General features: G+C 49.3%; 1 protein-coding gene across 4 annotated transcripts in view; it reads left to right on the top strand.

Annotated features, from left to right (window-relative positions):
* Nucleotides 1–16775, top strand: part of RAB37 (RAB37, member RAS oncogene family) — a 72396-nt gene that overhangs the window by 47391 nt on the left and 8230 nt on the right. The window contains exons 1-5 of one of the 4 annotated variants that reach the window (XM_081184659.1): nt 196–841; nt 6944–7054; nt 11476–11517; nt 14931–14997; nt 16068–16120. In XM_081184659.1, the coding sequence (XP_081040785.1) occupies nt 6947–7054; nt 11476–11517; nt 14931–14997; nt 16068–16120 (270 nt within the window). In that variant the 5' untranslated portion in view covers nt 196–841; nt 6944–6946. Of the gene's footprint in view, nt 1–195; nt 990–6943; nt 7055–11475; nt 11518–14930; nt 14998–16067; nt 16121–16775 lie in introns of those variants that run through there. The other 3 variants (XM_081184658.1, XM_081184660.1, XM_081184657.1) reach the window with 3 other exon arrangements.

Raw genomic sequence — 16775 nt, 5'->3', positions numbered from 1 at the left:
TAAGAGATGTTAGATACTGTAAGGGTATTGTTTAGGTAAGGCGATCCTTTACTGCTGTGCAAATTGAGCAAGGAATTCCTGGCAGTTCCAGAAACACACACACTTTGTTCTATTACTGGATTTCCTCAGATTAGAGAAGATTTGAATGAAATCTGAGAATTCATTTGGAATCAAATTTACTCTTTCTCAGATATTGTTTAAATGTCCTGCTGCATGTAACCAAAGTCTTTAAAATAAAAAATCTGTAGAGATCAGAGGTCAAACTGATGGAAAAGATGTACCTCTGTGGATTTTAGATGGAAGAGGCTTTGTGTTTTAAATGCTGCTTAGTTTCACGGAAATCAGTTGATCTTAGAATGGGGAATCACCCAACACATTCAATGTCAGGGTCCAGTTTCTCGGGAACTTTGTATCTTTAGCAAGTGTGCCAGACAGTGACTCCAATCATTCTTGGTGATGTTGAATGCAAGGGCCAGGAATGATCCTAGGTCCGTAGAGTTCCCACTCACGGGGTCTATGTGGAAAGAGGCGTGGGAAAGGGGGCGTCTCCCCTGAGCCACTCTCAGCAGTTACCCCCCTGCCCGATCCTTAATAAAGGAGCTAGACAAAACGTGTGCGTAAAGTTAGTACAGTAGATCCTGCGCCGGCGGGACTTGGGCGCGGTGAAGGCTCCGGCCCTGTCCCGTGAGCCGCTTTGGAACTCGCCCCGTCGCTTCCTCCCTGAGCGCAACGGCCGCCACTTCGGGGCTTGGAAAGGGGCGGTTCTGCGGGCAGCCGGGGAGGGGCGGCGGCGGCGGTGGCAGCACAAGCAGCGTGACCGGAGCTGGCCAGCCTCTCGCAGGTAGTTCCTGCTCCCTGCCCAGCCGGGGACTGAAGCCACCATGATCAGCAACGGGGCAGGCGCCCCTCCCGCGCGCAACGGGACCCCCGCGCCTCCGCTGTTGAGAAAAGCGGCTTCCCTGGGCGGGAGTTACGACGTCGCCGGCAAGGTCGGAGCCTGCTCGGGTTGGGCGCCAGGGGGCGCGAGTGGGTGTGGCGGGGAGGGAAGGGGAGGGGGCTGCCGGAGGGGAGGGGGGGCTCCACTACTGGGACGCGGGCACTGCCCTCTCGCCTTCGTCGTGGCGCACATGGCGTGCCCACTCTCTCCGGGACGTAGTTTTAAGTTTCCTCTATTCGCTGGTCGTTCTCCTTCCAGCTCTGAAACTCTCTTGCCTGGGTCCCACTCTGCCAGCATCCCTGGGCAAAGAGTGGGGAGCCTTTCTTGGCACCCCTGCCAGCTTCTAAAGTGAAAGGTGCCGGTGGGACTCAGCCCTGCTTAGAAAGACACCCCAGATGTGTGGAGGTTGCTTGTAGCCATTTGGGGACCAGGAAAGTAAATTTGCACGTGCTCAAAGGCACTCTCCTTCCTGCATTCTAAAAACGAAGCGGTGACTTTAGGATCTCCAGTGAGGTGGCTGCCTCAGGTGCAGATGTTATAGGGCAGAGAGCAGGCAGTTCTGTTTGAGCCACAAGGCCTGCCCTGCTGCCCTCAGGTGGATGAGGGAGAACTCTGCTCCATTGCCAGTCTGTACAACGGAGTGCCCTGGCTCCTGTACCTTTTGCCTGCTAAAAGTTGTAATACCTGCACAGGTGGCAGAAGTTCAACAGGTGCTGCTTTTCCAGCCTGGATTTCTACCTGTCACCTGACTTTCACCACTCTGTCAGCAAAGGTGGCTGAGCTTGCAAATGACACTGAAAACAGCCACTGGTTGGTTTCTAAGCTTCTAAGCCTTGATTGCAGAGGCCTTGCCAGTCTCTGACTGAGGCGAAACCCTGCCTCCATTTAGACATCATAGCAGGTTGTTTATAGGTTGGGGTGCTTGTCAGCTTCTCGTTCTTGAGCAACTTAAAATGAATCTCCCTGACACAGCAATGCAGTGTTCTCCTTTCCTTCAACAGAGCAGTTCCTATTCAAACCGCACCCGGAGGAAGCTGCTAAAAGTGGGCTTTGTGGGGAGCTTGGTCAGGAGACGCATCTCTCAGAATGAAAGCAGCGGCAGGGGGAGGGAGAGAGAGAGAGAAGCTTTATGCAGGGCAAAGGGGTTAGCTTCCTCAAATGCAGCTTTTTCATGACTCTCCCCAGCCCAGGGGTGTGAGCTCCGGGAAACCTCTCTGCTGCAGTGATGAGGAGAACATACTCCCTGCGAGGTCACTGGGGTTGACTGCAGAGCCCTTTAGCTGCTGTAGTTAATTGTAGATGAGATTTCCACATCCCGGCACCCAGTTGAGGAACACTGCTAACAGACAAATAATCAGAGACAGCAGTATCCTCTGGTAACAGATTTGGGCGCTGGTCAAAGCTTTTCAGTGTGGCTTTCCAAGGAGTTCTTTGCAGGTGTCCAGCTTGGTCTTTGCTGTCAATTTCGTACAAAGCCAGCTTTGAACCATGAAAAGCTAACAGGGGGAATGGAAGTTCTGTCTTTTCACCTTCACAGGATGCCACTGACAAGCCACTCTCATTATGAAAAATGGTAGCATTGGAAGGCTGATGAATAGCCTGCCTTGAAAGCCTGGCAAGGCCCAGGTCTTCTGTCATCTGGGGATTCGGGTGAGCCTCTAGTAAGCTGGAGCTCTTTTGAATGCGGAGGTCATTCCCACCTGCTCCCCACCTGCCAGCTGTCTCCTTAGTCTCACTGTTGCCCTGTCTCCTGTCCCACCAGTCCCACCAGTAGTGGGAGCCATGCAAAGGGCCAGTTCATGGGATAGCTCAGTCTGTAGAGCATGCGACTCTTAATCTCAGGGTTGTGTGTTTGAACCCCAGCTTGGGCAAAATAATAATAATCCTGGGTCGCAGGGGTTGGGCTAGTACCCCGCCCATCTGGCTGGGCTTCTCCAGTGATCCACACAGTCCCAACTCTGCAGTTCTTTGATTCTGTGTGATCACTTCTCACGGCCAGTGACTTGCTCTTGTTGCTGCTCACTTGCTTGGAGAGGGCAGCTGAACAGGCAGTGGCACAAAGGAGTAGAAGCAAAGTCAAGGATCCCTGGAGGTCGGCCACAGGCCCTGGCAGATGTCTGACAATGCAAACCCCGACACTCGCACTATATTCCCATCGCCTGTGACCTTCTACAAGTCTTTGCACATTTGCAAGCTGAAGAACCACACACCTCAACCAGACATGCACCACAACCTATTGCTTCTTTCTAGTCTAATGGAGGGGGGGCATTGTGGGTACCAGGAAAGGCCTCTGCAAGCACATGTATGCCCACAGGCACCAAACTGGCAACCCCTGTGTTACAGAGACAGCAAAATGATGGCAGCACCCAACCCAACTCCCTGCTTACACCCTTCTCTGCACAAGTTGGTGCTCTGGGACTTGCCTGCTTCCAATAAGCATTAAAAATGGAAGGGGTTTTGTGGAGTATATGAGGTCCGGTACACGTCTGCTGCCTCTCAGCTTCTCCGGACTGTAGCAGAGTAAAACACAGTGTGTGCTGATATGTTGGCTGCGTGAACCCTCTGGCTACCAGTCTAGCCTTGTACTGTGGTTCTCCAGTTGCTTGGGTTTAAGACTGTAAACCCAGCGGCTGCTCGCGGCCTACTTGCCTATTGGTAGCTTTGTGATGGAGAACACACTTAGAGATTCCATTGAGCTCATTTCCTTCTGCATTGCCTCTTGCCATTTCCTGGCTTCTACTTCAGGCAACCTCTGAACTTCCTCAAAACCCTCTGGTTCGCACTGAGCCACACCAACTCACACGCTAGTGACCTCAAACCTTTTGGGTGGTTTTCCCTCTTTGACTCCCCAGGGGTTTGGCTCCCCCATGGGCAAGTCGTCCTCATAGATTTTGCAATGTGTGAATGTGAAGCGTGCCTCCTACTCATGTGCCTTGGGGAACGGGGCTGTATCCATTTGGAATAGGAGCAGCTCGGAAGACACTTCAAAAGTCTTGACCTCATTGTTTGCTTTTCCTGCAAGGGCTGCTGATATATCTGATCGTAGGTTTGTCCCCTAGTGACAGAAAAGAGATTGCTGTTATCTCAGAGTAGACGGGCAGAACCATTCTTTATAGGGGGATGAGCACTTGCTGATCGACATTTTTCAAAGGACACATTCCGGGGTAGGGTGGGGGGTGCATCTCTTGTTAGTCTGTTACATTGGAAACGCAAGAAAGGAAGTCTTTTTTTTTAATGAAAGGTTTATTGCAACAGAGATTCCTGTGGTCTAGAGACCACTGGATGAAAACTGGGCTGTAGTCCATGAAAGCTTACGATAGGGTTCAGTAGGACCTGGGAAAATCCGCGTTCAGATCCCCATTCAGACGTGAAAGTGGGAAACCTTGGGCCAGCCACTGTCTCTCAGTCTAGCTCAGCAGTTCTCAACCTGTAGGTCCCCATATGTTGTTGGACTACAACTCCCATCACCACTGAGCCCTGTCCTTGCTAGCTAGGGGTGATGGGAGTTGTAGTTCAACAACATCTGGGGACCCACAGGTTGAGAAAGGCTGGCTAGCTTACTTCGCAAGATTGTTGAGAGGATGAAACAGGAAGGAGGAGAACTTTGTATGCCTCTTTGAACCCTGTGGAAGAAAAGTGATGATGATGATGATATAATCACTATTAGTCTTTAACAACAGAAAGTTTTGTATCACTTTAAAAACTAACAGATTTTATTATAGCATAAGTTTTCATGGACTGCAGCCCATTATGCCATAATAAAAAAATTTAGTCTTTAAGGAGAGACAATACTTTTTTTTGTTCTCCTCCTCCTCTTCTTCTTCTTTTGCTTCTGCTGCATCAGACTAGCCAGCTACCCCCCTCGGGAAATAAGTTTTAAAGATGCCACAAGGAAGACTCCTCTTTATTTCACAGAAACAGCTCAGATAACACCTTCCTCTCCCCAGTGTAAAAAACAGACCCAGAGCTGCCAACAAAACCAGGACTTCTAAGCTGAGGTCTGTTTGCTTAGGAGGAGTAGATGCTGGCTTGCGTGTTTGCTCAGCTATCTGGCAACATGGGTGAGGCGGCTGGGGGGGGGAGTCCCAGATCAAACAGAGTTAGCTCATGACAAGTATCACCTGGGTAAAGTGCTGTAATGGTACCTCTCAGGTGTTTATCTGAGAGATCCTCAAGCCATAGTGGAGCCCCTGTGAGCCCTGGTGGAGCCTATGTGCATTTATAGCCGCACTGACTTTTAGGGGACATTCTACAGACAAAGGGGAAGAGAGCAAGGGACTATTTACTGTAAACAGACTTGAGATCCTAATCACAGCCTGCTCATATATATCAGTGACAAATCTGGCTCCAGCCAAAGAAGACCTGAGATGCAGGTGTTGTTTTCCAGCTGGGCCATTGCAGATTACTTGAGGGGTTTACAAAGGCTTGGAGCTTACAGAGACTGTATTTGCTCATGATGGTGGTGGGGGGGACTTGCTTGTTTAAGGCAATGAACAAACCCTAGGAGTGTAGTAGGAGCAGCAGCACTGACCCTAGAAGGGAATTTCTTTGAAATCACAGATATGTCTTGGGTAAACTGGTCCTATGGACAGTTTATATGGAGGTAAGTCTCACACAGCCTTGTTGTCTGCAATAAAAAAACACAGAACATTCAAAACCAAAGTTAAATATGTGGCCCTGCACAGCTCCATTGGTTGTTCATAGTAGTAGAAGTCATGGAAATGAGGGCAACCAGTCAGGGAAGATATAACCTTCTAGTCATCCTGAGAAAGAAGAGATGATTACAAATGTGCAAGAGAGGCCTGGAACTCCAGAGAATTGTGGGCTTGGTGCCCCTCACGATTGCTCACCTACAGGCAGAAGATTACACGTCCCAATGCACAGTTCTTGAGACAGCATGGAAGGTAGGAAGACTTCTTAGGACCTCTTGGGAGGTCATGAGAAGATCCCTGTTAGATCAGGGCAATGTCCATCTAGCCCAACATCCTCTTCTCAGAGTGGTCCACCAGATACTTGTGAGAAGCTCAGAAGTTAGTACTGAATGCAACAGCACTCTGCCCACCTGTCATTCCTTCCCAGCAGATGGTATTTAGAGCCATACTGCCTCCTACTGTGAACCCAGAGGGACCATGGCTTGGTCATAAAGCCCCAGACCATCACTTGCAAGCTTTGTTGTTGTGGTTTAGTCGTTTAGTCGTGTCCGACTCTTCGTGACCCCATGGACCAGAGCACGCCAGGCACTCCTGTCTTCCACTGCCTCCCGCAGTTTGGTCAAACTCATGCTGGTAGCTTCGAGAACACTATCCAACAATCTCGTCCTCTGTCGCCCCCTTCTCCTTGTGCCCTCAATCTTTCCCAACTTCAGGGTCTTTTCCAGAGAGTCTTCTCTTCTCATGAGGTGGCCAAAGTATTGGAGCCTCAGCTTCAGGATCTGTCCTTCCAGTGAGCACTCAGGGCTGATTTCCTTCAGAATGGATAGCAGTAGCATTAAGGCAGGGAAGCAAACAGGTTTCAAGGAGCTGACAGCATTCTGTTGCATGTGTCCCATGTTGAGGAATAGCCACTGTCAACATTGTGAGGCTGACCCAGAGAAGTCTGATGGGGGAGCTAACACGAGAGTGGAGATTAAGTTTTTCCTATGATTGTTTTGCTGCTGTTGGCTGACCTCCTGGCTTGCTAGATTAGATTTCCCCACCATCTAGCGATCCAGGGGGGAAGCTTATTTAAGTGGAACTTCAAATAGGTCTTCAAAACAATAGGGCATTGGCCCCGTTATGTAACACCAGGAGCCAAGCAATCAGCCAGGAAGTGAATCTGACTCTTGAAACAGCAAAGAGCAGCTTGCTCTTGTGTTTGCTTGAGCTTGGCATCCCTGCCCAGGCCCTGGACCTCAGAGCACTCAGCTCTTCCTCCTACTCCTCCTCTTTCCCATCGACTTCCCAGCTCCCACCGAAGGTACGTGCTGTCCCTTGCACTATTAATGGGCTTTTGCACCCCATGTTGTAGGTGATGCTGCTTGGAGATTCAGGCGTGGGGAAAACCTGCTTCCTCATCCAGTTCAAAGACGGGGCCTTCCTCTCTGGGACCTTCATAGCCACTGTCGGCATAGACTTCCGGGTGAGAGCACTACAGCTGCCAACGAATGCAGAGAGATGCTTCTGTTACAGCGCAGGGAATGGCTGCCCCTACTGAGATCATGTTAATTGCATAGATTTTTTTTAAAAAAATGTAATCTTATGTGATTGGGGTTGTAGCATGCAGGGAGGGGTTCTCTAACCCTTTCCTCCTCAGCTGTGATCCCAATTAAAATTGCTACCGCCCCCCCCTCTGCCATACGCACTGCTGGTAGTGATGGGAATGCATAGCTGCCATTAGGACCAACTGCAGAGCAGGGAGGGGATTTCCACTAGGATAGTAGCAGGGGAGGAAACACCCCGTTCCCTCTATGTCAGGGGTCCCCAAAATAAGGCCCACAGGCCGGATAAGGCCTGAGGGACTTGTTTATCCGGCCCGCGGCGACCCCCACCCACCCACTGCCTCCGCCCGCTCTTACCGGTACTGCGCTGCACGGGTCAGAGGAGCACTGGAAATAGCTTGTGTGCATGTGCAAGCCTTATTTCCACATGTGCAAGCGTTATTTCCTGTGCACATCCAGGTCGGAGGAGGCCCATGCACATGCGCACAATCTATTTCTGGTCCTCATCCAACCCGGAATTGCACCAGAAATAGCATGTGCGCACGTGTATGGGCACACGCTCCGACCCGCCGTGCAATCGGTGCTGGAGACACCAGCCTGAGGCACGGTAAGTTTGCTGACCCCTGCTCTATGTTGCAGTTCCAATGGAATGTTGAGCCCCCTGCACCTAGAATCAAAATGTTGTTGTTGTTGTTTTAAATTCCCTGACACATGGCTGCAAGCCGCACAATTAACACAATGTGGAGCTCAGTCTTGAGATGAGAACAGGGCATGCCTAAATATTGCATGAGCGAGCCATGCATTTGTCCTATTCCACATGGCACAGGATTCCTGCACCTTGTTCTGGTGCCTCTAATGGATCTAAAGGAGCCCTCTCTGTCGAGCAGCAGCAGTCCTTCATGGAGCCTGTCAGGCCGGGTGGAGAGAGGCAGGGCAGGGCCCTTCAGGCTCCCAGCAGGGAGTCCTGGGCAGTGGCGGCAGCAGCATGCACCCACCAACATAAATCCTGGCTATGCCCATGCATATGATGACCAGGGGGGTGCTTCCCATTACCATTCCTCAGAAAATTACTGTTTTTGTGAAGACAAAGGTACTGAATGGAAATGTTGCCTGAACTAGCTAGTCTTAGATGTGCTGTTTCTCATCATTCTCACTTCTCCCAGGATTGGTCTCATCGGTTTGTATTATCTCGGCATTCTTTGGATGCATAATTTGGTATAGAAACGTAGAACATAGAAAGGTGCCTTCTACAGTGGTACCTCGGGTTAAGAACTTAATTCATTCTGGAGGTCCGTTCTTAACCTGAAACCGTTCTCAACCTGAGGTGCCACTTTAGCTAATGGGGTTTCCCGCTGTTGCCGCGCGATTTCTGTTCTCATCCTGAGGTAAAGTTCTTAACCCAAGGTACTATTTCTGGGTTAGCAGAGTCTGTAACCTGGAGCGTTTGTAACCCAAAGCATTTGTAACCCGAGGTATCACTGTACAGTGGTACCTCTGGTTGCGAACAGGACCCGTTCCGGAGCCCCGTTCGCAACCTGAGCAGAACGCAACCCGTGTCTGCGCGTCGCGATTTGCCACTTCTGTGTATGCGCGTGACATCATTTTGAGCATCTGCACATGCGCGAGCGGCAAAACCCGGAAGTAACCCATTCCGTTACTTCTGGGTCGCTGTGGGACGCAACCTGAAAAGATTTAACCTGAAGCAAATGTAACAAGAGGTATGACTGTACTGAATCAAACGGTTGGCCCATATAGCTCAGTCTTGTCTACAGTGACTGGCTGCTGCTCTTGTGGGGGGGGGGGCGTTCAGGCAGGGGAGATGTCGGGGATTGAACCCAAGACCTTCTGCACGCGAGGCAGATGCTCAGCCACTGAGCGATGTCCCGTCTCCACATTTTGTGAAACGCATTATGAGGAATGAGATATCGGAGTCATCCGTAATGTTGGCCTTGCAAGGCTTCACACTTCCACTTCTCTCATGCCTAGAAAGCATGAGTCTAAGCAGTTTTTTGCTCCTGTGCTTCCTAGACTTGGGTCCAAGCAGTTTTTGCCTTTGCGTCTGGAGCAAGCGGAAGTGTGGATGAGCCCAAAGAAAAGACACTGATTTGGAAAGGTGTCTGGGTACTACTTCACGCCCCGAACAATGTTCGGGTTCTGATTCCACTTAAGTAGGGGGAGATCTTTTCACGCCATCCTCTGGGGGCTAAATCTGTGTCACGGAGGGTGTGTGGCTGTTGCGGACTCCCATGCAACTCTCCAGGAGCGTTGGGTAAAAGAAATGTGAGACTCATTTAGCAAATGTCACCGTGAATTTCTGCTTGGATGAGGCTGGGGTTGCATCAGTCCCCATAACATGAAGTCAGGCCCTGTCTACCTAATCTATGGTTCCTTTCCAATAGCACGTGACTATAATATGCAGTGCAAGACTGCAAGCGTCTGGATCTATGCTGTTTTAGAGAAGGAGCTGTATTTTAGAAGATGATTGTCAGCCCCAGATTTGCCTTGTAACCCTAATGCAGGCGATGCAGAGGGGAATCTATGGGTGGCCTTATATCATGGATCATTGTTAATGCAAGAAAGAGAAAGTGAAGAATACCTTGTGACCAAACGTCTCTTACAGGACTCGAGAACCACTTAAAGCAGCATGTTGAGCCCTAATGGTTTGCTTCTATTATTTCCAATGACTACGGAGAATGTTCTCACCGAGCTTTTCCGGTGCAGGACTGCATTGTTCTCAGTGGCTGCGGCTCATCTGGGCCAGAGTGGATCTGGTTCACCCAGGGCCACTGGGAACGATGTAGCTGGGGTAGCTGCGTAGAAAGGTTCCCACACCAAACGGCAGAGCGGTTTCCTGATCATAGCCTCAGTTAAGGCGACAGTGGCAGGCGAGCAAATGTGCCGTTCATCTGCAGATAAACTGATCAGATTTGCTCGCTGGCTTGTTTCCATTGCACAGTAATGTATCCTCCTGACTCCAGATCTCAATGCGTTGGTATCAGGCACCAGGAATCTGGGCATTCCTCTCCCCCAGAATAGGTGGCCTGGATGTGAGACTTTCTGTTTATATGTGCCATATGCCAGTTTATTCCACCCATCAAATTTGCAAGATACTTTTCATACAGCATGACTAGTGGCGCAGCAATAAAAGTCTAGTGTGGTTTCAAACTGGATGGGGGACCTTGTGTTGAGATTCCTGCATTGCAGGGGGTTGGACTAATATCCCTCAGAGAGCTTCCAACTCTCCTATGATTCTACTGTTTTTTAGGAGATTCTTCCCATCCTCAGTAGTTACAAATAAGCACCAACAGTAGTTTGATGGAAGCAATTGATATTAACTGGGTTAATGTGTTGGGGTTAATGCATTGTTATACACTTCCCTAGGGACACGGGTGGCGCTGTGGGTTAAACCACAGAGCCTAGGACTTGCCGATCAGAAGGTCAGCAGTTCGAATCCACTTGACAGGGTGAGCTCCTGTTGCTCGGTCCCTGCTCCTGCCAACCTAGCAGTTCGAAAGCACGTCAAAGTGCAAGTAGATAAATAGGTTCCGCTCCGGCAGGAAGGTAAACGGCATTTCCATGCGCTGCTCTGGTTCGCCAGAAGTGGCTTAGTCATGCTGGCCACATGACCCGGAAGCTGTCTGCGGACAAACGCTGGCTCCCTCGGCCAATAAAGCAAGATGAGCGCCGCAACCCCAGAGTCGGTCACGACTGGACCTAATGGTCAGGGGTCCCTTTAACTTTACCTTTACACTTCCCTAACGTTTATAAGTGTGATGGGGAACTTGCATCCTTCAGGATGTTGTTGGACTACAAATCCCATGAGCCTCAACCAGCATGGCCAAGTATCTGGAAGGGGAAAGGCTCCCCATTCCTAAGTTTATAAGAAATGACAACTGGTGGACTTGGGATAACGGTAACGACTGAGATGGTTAGCCTGTTCTTCATAGTGTTGGTCCTGTGCTTAATGGGAAGAATGCAACTCAGTTGCCTTATACCATAGCAAGGTCATTCAATGGGGCACTGAACAATGGGGGCGCTGCTAGTGGCAAGATTCACCCTGCTGATCAAACCTCCCAGCCAATCAAAGCAATAACCGCCAGAGAGTCAGTGTGGTGTAGTGATTAGAGTCACTGTGTCTGTTCCTGTGAAACATTTATCTGTCTTTTAAACTTTTGAAAACTGGTATCTAGCCTGGAGCAACTCCCCTTCTGATGACCATTAGGTACGTCTGTAAGGATTCCTGTGTCTAAAGGCAAAGGCAGAGCAGACTTTCCAGTTCCTGCCATTTATTCCGCTTTATACACTAGTGTGGTTTTATTTTTATTATTATTTTTTATTTCAGAACAAAGTGGTGACCGTGGATGGGGTGAAGGTGAAACTGCAGGTAGGTCTCTTGCAATTACACTGATGTTGCGTATCACCTGAACTTCTTCCAAGTAAGGTAGAGGGATTTTGGCATGCATGTGGGTTGGTGTTTGTCCCTGCTGGAGTTCAGCCTCCGTGCTAGCCATTTATGTGTATTGTGGTTCGAGGACCCGACCCCCGTGTGGTGAAATAAAGACACAGGGACACGTGATATATGGTTAATGGGCAAGAAAAGGCCACAACTTTATTGGTTACAGCAATGGAAAAGGTATTGGCTTAGGCATTGGACGATGGGTTATTCAACCAGTAGGTGGAGCCTGTCGATGCTGATCCGACTCTAGGCTCACCCCTGTTGTCACCGAGGGTCGTGCCAAGGCCTCCCGCCAAGCAGGCATCGGACGGATACACGACCCCCAGATTCCTTTAACGGAATACCCCTAAAAAATTGAAGGCATAGGCGATGGCCACACCTAGCACTTCGACACACCACAACACATTATTCCAATGCCTAACCGCCACCCGAGCCCAAGGCTCGCCGCCAATACCCTCACTGCTGCAACCAATCCCAGATGCTTTTGCTGACACTAGCTAGCCAAATGTCGCTCCCCAAGTCCGATAAGTGGACACCATCATTTCGGTATAGCGCTTGGTCGCTAATACGAATACGATCATGCCGGATGACACGGCCAGACATAAAGCGCACCCAACGGGCTACCGCCCGATTTAAGAGTTTCCTGGTTCTTTCAATGGCCAAACAATTTAGCGCTCCGCGCCACTCGAGTCTTTTAAGGAAGGAGGACCAGAACACCGTCGTTCTGGGGCACAAGGCTGCCAAAGTATTCAAGTCTCTTTTAATGCTCCCCAATAAGTCCACACTCTTTCTGCTGGTTAGGTCATTCTCTCCCAACTGTATCACGATGGCGTCGGGAGGGCCAAAACTGGCTACTTTCTCCCGGAGCAACGGCATCAGCTCCTCCCATCGCATGCCTCTTCTCGCAAACCAGGAAACTCGGACATCATTTGGGAGGCCAAGGTTAGGTGCCAGGCCGCAACTTGCTGCACGTACGTGGGCCCAATGAACAATACTGTGGCCGCAGATCCACACATTTCTTCTGAGCAACGCTAGGGGTAAAGACAGAAAAGACGGCAGGTAAGTGGGGCCCAGCGACTGGAGGCGTACTAGCGAATGTAAGACTTATAAGCATTTGATCTCCACCGGCCCATTTCTTTGATCCTATCCGCCGGTAGCCCTAAGTGCGCAGCCGTGGTTGCGGCACCAATCCTAAAAGAGTGCGCAGCGTACTCCTGGGCAGATAGCCCACAGGCCTCAATCGCCTTGCGCAGCACCCTGGTGAATTGGTATCTCGACATGGGCGACCCATCCTCGTGAATCAAAAACGGACCTGGGCCAGGTGGCCTAAGGTCGAGATACCGCCTAGTGTCCTTTACCGGACATGGGCCCTGCTGTGTTGCCGCTGAGAGTTTGACCAGGACACCCTTGCCGGCCTGATCGGTTTTGGACTGTCATATGAGCACTGACACAGAGGAGCTAGACAGCTGCACATCCTCGCACAGGAGTCCGCGGTTTGAACCCCGTGCACTAACTTCAAACACAACCTCCCCAACCCTTAGCGCGCCGAAAAAGGCGATAGAATATGCTGCAGAAAAAAGGCGTGCTTCCCGAAGAGGCGACGACGGAGAATGAGGCCGGGGAAAAGCTGTCGCTGCAGCAAAAGCTGCTGAACTCGCCCCCTCTGCGGCACCTGGTTGGGTGGCCCACCGAGGGGGCGTGAGCGCCAGCCAGGTGAGCTGAAGGCAGGGGGCTACGCCCCCTGCTAGGCGGAGCTCGGGCTCCCGACCACAACCCCTCCCCTCTCTTTCAGGGAGGAGAGTCTTTATTGTTTTATGAATTCTCATTATGTCGTTGTTTGGGTACCCATTGATTCCTGATATATTATTCTCTGCCCACTGACCTTTTATTGCATTCATCTAAGGCGTCCCTTAGAATTCATCATGCGAAAGGCTGGGCTGGATGAATCCCAAGCCGGAATTAAGATTGCCTGAAGAAATATCAACAACCTCAGATATGCAGATGACACAGCCTTGATGGCAGAAAGTGAAGAGGAATTAAAGAACCTTTTAATGAGGGTGAAAGAGGAGAGCGCAAAATATGGTCTGAAGCTCAACATCAAAAAAACAAAGATCATGGCCACTGGGCCCATCACCTCCTGGCAAATAGATAGGGAAGAAATGGAGGCAGTGAGAGATTTTACTTTCTTGGGCTCCATGATCAGTGCAGATGGTGACAGCAGTCACGAAATTAAAAGACGCCTGCTCCTTGGGAGAAAGGCGATGGCAAACCTAGACAACATCTTAAAAAGCAGAGACATCACCTTGCCAACAAAGGTACGTATAGTAAAAGCCATGGTTTTCCCAGTAGTGATGTATGGAAGTGAGAGCTGGACCATAAAGAAGGCTGATCGCCGAAGAATTGATGCTTTTGAATTATGGTGCTGGAGGAGACTCTTGAGAGTCCCATGGACTGCAAGAAGATCAAACCTCTCCATTCTGAAGGAAATCAACCCTGAGCGCTCACTGGAAGGACAGATCGTGAAGCTGAGGCTCCAATACTTTGGCCACCTCATGAGAAGAGAAGACTCCCTGGAAAAGACCCTGATGTTGGGAAAGATGGAGGGCACAAGGAGAAGGGGACAACAGAGAATGAGATGGTTGGATGGTGTTCTTGAAGCTACTAGCATGAGTTTGATCAAACTGCGGGAGGCAGTGGAGGACAGAAGTGCCTGGCGTGCTCTGGTCCATGGGGTCACGAAGAGTCGGACACGACTAAACGACTAAACAAAGGCGTCCCTCAGCCAGGGCACCATATGGGGAAAGCCCTGTTTCTCTTTGCAATTGAAAATCACAATGTCATATTAAATAATACATTGTATAAAACATGACCGAAGCAGAGACCACAAATAAAACACAACTTTTAAAACAAGTACCTGTGGGCCCCACAACCCTCGATCAGCCCCAGTGATCATGGCAAATAGTTGTGGGTGATGGGAGCTGCAATCCAACAGCCTCTGGCCACAGGTTGGTCAGATTACATACCATCCAATTTCATCACTGTCTCAGTTTAATTTCTTGGTTTTGATTCATTTACCTGAGTGTACATCTGGCCCTATATGCAGGTTTTATAGGACATAGAACCCTGCAGGGTTCCACTCGATAGAACCCAGCAGAACCCTCTCCTTGCAAGGACCCATCCAGACCTTACCTGTGAAAATTTCTGTTCCGTTCCTTATCGTTTTGCTTCATTTGTGTATGTGTGTTTTCCCGCTACGCTGCCACTCGCTTGGCATTGGGGTTCCTGCTCATGCAATGTCATGAAGGTCTTTCTCGTGATTTACCAACTTTGCCTTGTTGCAGATCTGGGACACGGCAGGCCAGGAGCGGTTCCGAAGCGTGACTCATGCCTACTACAGAGACGCACAGGGTACGTCCTCCAGTTGGGTGTCTTGCATCGGAGCTGGTATTCTTAGCAGAGCAGCTCTTTGTTGCTAGAATCTAGTAATCATGCTATTATTATTATTATGGCACAGCTCGCAATTCGGCTGTAAAATGTGACCCCGTAATTTTCCATTAAAAGAATCGCAGGCAGCAAGGCTGGGAATGTGTCCCTGACTGATAACCTCGACAAGTCGCTGCCAATCAAAGTATACCAGGAGTGGGGAACCTGCATTTCCCCTGTCCATGATGGACAGAATAATTGCCACACACAGGAAGAATAAGGATTTAGTTTGAGTGCCTCAGTTGTAGTTTCGTAAATCATTTAATGTGTCAATACGAATGGAAGTTGTTCATATTGCAGCTGTTGTATAAGGGATTGTTATCTTGAGTGGAGTGTAATTGAAATTAATAAGCTTCTGGATAAACAGCAGAATGTAACATTTGATGTAACAAACCAGAAATGGAAGTTGGGGGAGGAGGGAAAGCAGAAAGTGGATGTTAAATGATGATATTGAATAATTGTTATGAGAAAAGAAAATCAATAAAAATTATTTTTTTAAAAAGAAATTAATAAGCTTTTGGAACACAGAACTAAAGAAAATCACCAAACCATCAATTCTAGCACACCGGGGCAGGGGATGGGACACACCTAAATTATATAGTTTGGTATATGAATGATTGGTATTAGTAATTGTATTATCATTTGGCATTGTTATAATGAGGCAATTATTGGACTGTAATTGAAAACTAATAAAAATGATTATAAAAAAGGAGTGGGGAAACTATCCTTGAGTCCAGCCCCCATCAGACCTGACCGATTGGCTACACTGACAGGGGTTCATGGAAGCTGGAGTCTGACAACCTCTGGAGGGTGGCAGGTTCGCTGTCCCCAGAGTCTCTTTGTGAACCACTTTGAGGTTCTTTTTACAATGAAGCGGTGTATAAATTTATAAAATGAATATAATATACTGGGGTACACGGACCAGTGGTTTGACTTGGAATAAAACATGATCATTTGGGGGGAGGGAAACAAACGTTTTTCTTTTTGTCTTGCAGCACTCCTCCTCCTCTATGACATCACCAGCAAAATGTCCTTTGATAATATCCGGGTGAGTGTTTAACGTCTGCATTTGAACCACGTGATCCGGTGCTAAAGTATGATGATCCCACAGCCCTTGCTTATACCGACTTGCCCAGACCTTCCTCTGCTCATCAAAGCAACAAGATAAGAGCTCAGGGTTGCCAGCTAGCCAGAAAAGGAAAGGGAAATCCCAGCCTGGGCTGCTTTTATATCAGCCCCACAGTTTGACGTGCAGAAAACAACAGGAGCTTTTCACAGCGAGGAGATAAAACTTTATCACCTTCACATCAAAGGGCTGAGCAAAGCATAGCTGCAGTTGAAAAGCTGGTAATTCTTTAGGAACTTGATTGGGCAGCTTGCAGTCTCAATTTTATATAGGGGAGTTGAGGAAGGAGGACAGGAGAAAGGATAGTGGGGCAAGCAGTGGAAAGATATGCATTTGTTTCTGTTACACATACTTAGAGTTGCTTGAAGGTGGGGTATAGGGATTCAGGCAGGAGAGAGGGGAACCTTTTTGGCTCCAGGGGCCAGATCCTTATCAGATCCCAGCATCATGGGTCAAAGCGCCTTACGGAAGGTGATTGGGTGCTTTGGAGTCCCCGTTTTGGGACTTCAAAGCACCGCATGCAGCCCAGGCATAAGGTGCGTTAGGGTTTTCCCTGCATGGAGCTCATTCATGGAGC

Source organism: Podarcis bocagei (assembly GCF_964188305.1).
Source record: "Podarcis bocagei genome assembly, chromosome: 2".
Taxonomy (NCBI): Eukaryota; Metazoa; Chordata; class Lepidosauria; order Squamata; family Lacertidae; genus Podarcis; species Podarcis bocagei.
The sequence above is the reverse complement of the archived record's forward strand: the minus strand, read 5'-3'. Positions and strand labels throughout refer to the sequence as shown.